The sequence below is a fragment of the Hipposideros armiger genome, unplaced genomic scaffold (assembly GCF_001890085.2).
Source record: "Hipposideros armiger isolate ML-2016 unplaced genomic scaffold, ASM189008v1 scaffold_271, whole genome shotgun sequence".
In the NCBI taxonomy this organism is placed as follows: domain Eukaryota; kingdom Metazoa; phylum Chordata; class Mammalia; order Chiroptera; family Hipposideridae; genus Hipposideros; species Hipposideros armiger.
This window is the reverse complement of record NW_017731621.1, coordinates 607,553-613,995: the sequence shown is the minus strand read 5'-3', so window position 1 is coordinate 613,995 and position 6,443 is coordinate 607,553. Positions and strand designations below refer to the sequence as shown.

At 34.1% G+C, this 6,443-nt stretch overlaps 1 protein-coding gene across 1 annotated transcript in view; it reads left to right on the top strand.

The window, feature by feature from the left end:
- CDC123 (cell division cycle 123) overlaps positions 1 to 6,443 on the top strand; it is a 73,780-nt gene that overhangs the window by 45,666 nt on the left and 21,671 nt on the right. The window contains exons 8-10 of the mRNA XM_019656959.1: positions 2,349 to 2,424; positions 4,874 to 4,996; positions 5,883 to 5,911. Coding sequence (XP_019512504.1) covers positions 2,349 to 2,424; positions 4,874 to 4,996; positions 5,883 to 5,911 — 228 coding nt within the window. The remainder of the gene's footprint in view (positions 1 to 2,348; positions 2,425 to 4,873; positions 4,997 to 5,882; positions 5,912 to 6,443) is intronic.

Genomic DNA, 6,443 nt, shown 5'->3' with positions numbered 1-6,443 from the left:
GCCACTCGGCCGGCCCTATAACATGATTTATATGTATATAATATTATCTGTTGTTTCACTGAACAAACATTTATTAAGCACCTACTGTATCTTATTACTTTGTGCTAGAAACACAAAAATGAAAAAGATTATTCCTCTATCCTTGCCCTAAGGCATAATCTTTGTTGAGATGTCATTATATATCCCCAGGATTTATTTCATCAGCAGCTTGCTCTTACACTGCTTTTTTGAGAATATGCAATCATCATGTTAGTGTATAGGGCTTAAAACCCAGTTTTAAAAGCCTACTTGAAAGTGATATTTGTAGAGTAATTAAACTGAAAAAAGTTACAAGCAGAATCCTATGTATTGTGTACTCTTGTCTGTGTGTATTTAAAAAGATATATGTGTTTACTATATGTTCATAAATTCATAGAATACTTCTGGAAAGATATATGAGAAATTGACAGCACTGGTTGCCACTGAGGAGAAAGACAAAGGGATTAGATGGAGGGAAAATTTACCTCTTACCCTTTTGTATTTTTTTAGTCAACTACAACATATGTAACACCTGTCCAAATCTTTATTTTAATAAAGATTATGCAAACTTTTTAAAAATTTAATATTAGTATGTAACAATTGCTTATTTTTATTTTGCTTAAATAAAAATTACCATGGCCATAAAAATATATATGCCAGTATCAGCTTTGAATAGATAAGAACAGTATGATATTTTAGTGTGGGCTTCTTCATTTAATAATTAGGTCTTTTAAAAGATTTGACACATACAGAGTTTGACCAAGAAGACACAATCATGAACTTTTAAATCAGTGCATTTTAAATTTCTAAGGCATATTTTAACAATGCAGTTTTTTTTAAGCAATGCAACTTATTAATAAAAATGTAAAAATACAAGAAAATATGAGGAACCTACCACCCAGATATATCCTCAGTATTAGCATTTGGGTCTTTAACTTTGTTTTCTTGAGGGTGTGTGTGTGTGTGTGTGTGTGTGTATGTGTGTGTGTGTGTGTGTGTGTGTGTGTACACTTCTTAAAGTACTTTGCATACTGTTTTTTTCCCCACTTATAGCGTACTGAGAGTACTTTCCCAGTTCATTAAATATTGTTTTATATCATTATTTGTAGTGGCTACTTATGTATTTGCTGCTCCACTTAGCAAACATTTCTTTTTTTAAATTAAAAAAAATTTTTTTTTTATTGGGGAACAGTGTGTTTTTCCAGGACCCATCAGCTCCAAGTCAAATAGTTGTTTCAATCTAGTTTTGGAGGGCACATCTCAGTGGTCCATTTGTGGATCGAACCAGCAACCTTGGTGTTATGAGTACTGCGCTCTAACTGACTAAGCTATTCAGCTACCCGGCAAACATTTCTTAAGCACCTGCTGTCTATCCATACCTACGCTGAAACACAGAGATGAATAAGACCCAGCTCCTTGCCCTTAGGGAAGTTACTGCTTCGTAGGGAAGTGAGACTTAACAGGAAATTATTGTAGTATAATATGGTATATATGTGCTTACTGTAGAATGTCATGCATGGGAAACTCAGGATATAGGATGGGAGGATACTTAACTCACGGGGGATTTGGAATGGTGCGAACAGTAGTTCAAGTTCCATTTCACAGGTCTTCAAAAGCAAACAGTGGTAAGGGAGGCTGGAGGCGGTAGCCGTTTATTACAGTTCATACTTCAAAAGATAGGACTAGTTTTCTCCAAAGAACATTAAAAAAAAAAACAGACTCAGAAGCATACATTTGTCAACTGTACTATTTATAATATTGCAGCAATTCAATAATATATGAATAGTATACTACATAATTAATTACAGTAATAAGACCCATTTACGACTTGGGCCATTGATAGAATTGGTTTATTTTAAAGTAATGGGAACATCATGAAAGGGCTATATGATTCTTTGTGATAAACCATAATAACTTTATAAGAGTACATATTACAGAATGGTGCTTAAGATAGGTAATTTGCAATTGCTGTATTTTTTTATATTCTTAAAGAATTGAAGAGCATATGAATTACAGGGCAACTTATGGCACAGCAGTGATAAGATTTCGCTTCATTATCCTTGGGATTCTACATTATGTTGGCACTCTCAAAATGCTAAAAAAGTGACAAAGATGCATTTTGTCATGAAGAGTATCAACCCAATTTTCCGTGCTTATTAGACTGATAGATTCCAACTTTATATCTCATGCCAAGAATGTTTTGTGATGCCTTTTTAAAAAACCATTTGATAGTAACAGTTGTTGAGACATAGTTGGCATAAAGTTGTCTATTAGACTAGTAAACATTCCTTTGTTACATAGTTGTGTTACATTGTTTCCTTTTTCTACAGCTTGTTCTTCGAAAATGGTGTGAATTAATTCCTGGGGCTGAGTTCAGATGTTTTGTCAAGGAAAACAAGCTTATTGGTGAGTTTTTTTTACCTTTGAAAGTAATTATTAAAAGAAGACAAACTTCTGATGGAAGGAAATTTCTAGTAATTAGGACAGGGGTAACAACAATCAATGTTTCTCTCAGATGGTTCCTCTGACCAGTTGGTACTGACTCTCTGGAATGCTGTATTGACAAGAATTCTGAGGCCATATTCAGTTTCCACAGGACATGCAAGGTGTGATAAACAATACAGTGAATGTTTAAATAAAAAAACCAATTTATTACAGTAAAAGACACATTGCCGTGAATCCCCCTCAAAATACTCTCCCTCACTTCAAACACACTTATCTCATTGTTCTTGCCACTTTCTGAAGCAGTTCTGCAAGTCCTCTTCCGTGTCTTTAGTTGAGCTGTCGTGGCTGCCTTGATGTCCTGAATCATGTTGACTTTGGGGAAGGGCCAGAATTCTCATGGTGCCAGATCTGGTGAAGAAGGTGGATGAGGACCCATCGTAATGTTTTTATTTGAAAGAAATTGCCATATACCAGAAGCGATGTGTGACATGGTGCGTTGTCATGATGGAGGATGATTTACGGCACACTTTAAAACACACCTTCTCTCAACCGTAGCTCACACCCAACTGACTGCATTGAACAAGTTGAAACTTGTCACACACTGTTACTAAGGTTCGATTCGCTGCTTCCCTGCCTTTCCATTGGATGGCACTCAGCAGCAGCATTCACCGTATTTTGTGATCACAACAGAAAGGCTCCGTGTCACACATCGCTTGTGATACAGCAATTTCTGTTAAATAAAAACATTATGGTTTGTCTCATTCACCTTATTTACGAGATCTGGCACCGTGTGACCTCAGGCTCTTCCTCAAAGTCAAAATGATTGAGGACATCAAGGCAGCCATGACGGTGCGTCTAAAGACACTCACAAAAGGGGACTTCCAGAACTGCTTCAGAAAGCGGCAAGAACGATGGGATAAGTGTGTTAGAAGCAAGGGGGAGTATTTTGAGGGGGATTAATGGCAGTGAGTCTTATATAAACATTCACCATATTTTTTTATCACACCTCATAGTATTGTCAATTCGTCATGTTGGTGTGAATTCTGGAGATGAAAAGTGATTATCTTTTTATCCTTCCCTATTTAGGATGTGTCTAATATTACCTGCTTTCTCTTTGGGACTTTTCTAAGTATTACTGTCTATATACTGCTTTTAAGCATCAAGTTTTTAAACCTTTATTATCAGAGCACTGTTTATTATTCTAGCAAGAGGAAAATACGTGGACAAATAAGTGTATTACTTTAAAAGTCACCCATTTTCTTTCCTCTCAGGTTATTTTGTTTGCTATGGTTTATTCAAATTACAAAGCATCAGTTACAAAGTAAACATTTGTGCATTGTTTTTAAGAATTGCAATTATTTTGTGTGTGAGAGTTTTAATACATCTTAAAATTATTTCTGCTATAATATGTGATTACTTACCATTTTTATGCTTGGCAAGCCTGGTTCAATGGCAGATTTGATTTAAAAAAGATTAATCATGCCATAAGCATAACTAGATTTTATGCTTTCCTACTAAATTATTGAATATAATTTGTTTGTTTTTTTTGTCTGTGCATGTTTTCCATGAAGTAAAATTTGTCTTCAACCAAGAAAAGTGTGATTTGATGTTGACATTTATTAGCTTACCTAAAAGAAGCTTGGGGTGTTTGAATTTATCGTATTGTTAGATATTTCTGGAAAAGTTACACTGTAAGTCCAGCTAACGAAGGGCATCATATTGGCATGTGATTAAGAAATTGGATGGAAACCCTCCTTTCAGAGTAGAGACTTTCTCCTAGGCCTAGAGCAAATTGAGGGAGTTCTTTAGTGTATTTAATAGTCCCTTTAGTGTGTTTAGAATAATATTAGCAAGTCCCTCTGAAGAAGGGAATGTTTACTTTTCCATGGCTTGAAACATCAGGCTTGTGAAGCTAAGGCAGCATGTATGAACAAGAAAAATAGAGTGCCTCCATGAAACACAATATGAATATGGGTGACACATGACGAAGAGTATTTTATATTTTCCCAAAGAAAATGCAACAGAGTACCAATTTGTAGAGAGTTCATTGGAAACATCAGTGAGAAGTAATTTATGTGTGCAGGTTTAAACTTGCTTCTTTCATTTTTTGCATAATAAGCATTTTTATCACTTCGAATTCTTTCCATTATACTAAATAAAAATAACTACTATTTCTAAGTAAGAATGCATGGGTATATGGGACTGTAGGATTTACCTATCCATACAAACCTTTACAACTGATAAGTTTGATGTCTATAAGATGCTGAATAATGTACAGCGCAATCAGTATTCATCTGATTGGTCTTCTGATCTACTTTAATGGTTCTTTCAAGAGGAGATTTAAATCACATTTTGGTGTTTTTGAAAAGACTACTGTGTAGTAACAGATTATAAAATATTTTCTTGTCAGGTATTTCTCAAAGGGACTACACACAATACTATGATCATATTTCTAAACAAAAGGAAGAGATTTGCAGATGCATACAAGACTTCTTCAAGAAACACATACAGTATAAATTCTTAGATGAAGACTGTGAGTATTTTTTATTGACTCTGAAATGAAATGAAATCGTAATGTTAATCTTATTTCACAGTGGTGCATATTTTAAAACAGGATTCAAAACACCGTATTTTAAGCGTTTTACTGTATTATTATTTGGTATTGTTGATGGCTTGCATGTTAATTTTACCTTATGTAGTCAGAGTCCCTTTTTAATATTGAGATAGCTCTCTCTACTGCCATTTTAGATAGTTTATTATACATTTCAAAGGGTCTAGCTACAAAGGATAAAATACTTCTGTTATCAGTACTAAATTAGCTACATGACTGATTTACCGTCTAGATTTTTTATTTGAGTGATCAGATAGCACCAGTTATAGAATACACATTTGTGCATTGTTTTTAAGAATTGAAATTATATTGTGCATGAGAGTTTTCATGCATCTTAAAATTATATCTGCTATGATTTACCTTTTTTCTGCTAGCCAAGCCTGGTTCTATGGCAAATTTGATTAAACAAAACAAAAAAAAAGATTAATCATGCCATAAGCATAACTACATTCTATGCTTTCCTACTACAAACTTCATTCATTTCATTCCGCATTAAACAAGTACATTGAACCTGTTTATCATGGTGAACTGGTTGAGATGATGTCGGTGTTTGGTTTGAGTTTTTAAATATAAGGCTAAATTATGGCTGAGGGTAGAGAATAGGAAAACAAAATTATATAAACTAAAACATTGCAGGATGCTTTTTTTATGTTCGCACAAGTTTTGAGATTTAGAAGCATGAAGTCCTCAAGGTCAATTATGTTCTGCTGTTGGAATAACTAATAATAAAATGCATTTTAATTTTCAAAAGGAGGCTTAGGTCATGGAAATTGTGGTTATTAACTTGAAGTTTTTTTCTTTTTTACAGTTGTATTCGATATATATAGAGACAGTAGGGTAAGTAAAAACTGTATTTGTTTAGGCTTTAAAATCAGGGCTGGTTTAAGTGGAATACGTAGCCATTATGTATGTAAAGGGCCCACTGCTCAAAAAATATTTTCTCAAACCACCTACGGTGTTTGAAATTCACAGTGGTCAAGAATCTCCCATTAAAGTATACTTAACATTATGAGACACAATATCTTCAATAATGATGTATCAAGTTTAGGGATTATTAATTTAATAGATGGCAAAATGGCCACCTAATGTCCCACTTTCCACCTTTGTCAGGGGTCTGGGTCTGCTTAAAATAGTTCAGTTTGCACACTTACATGTGGCCAGGAATTTGTCATTTATAATAATTATTTTTAGTCAATTAAAAGATCCTTAGCATGATTTGAGTCACTTTTATCTTTAGATTGGAAATAAGGATTAGAGTAGTATATATTTACTCTTTTTTTTTTTTTTTAAGAATATTTTTTTGGGGGGGAATTGGGGGGATGGAAACAGTGCTGGGGAATTGGGGGAAGGGAAACAGACAAGTTGCTGT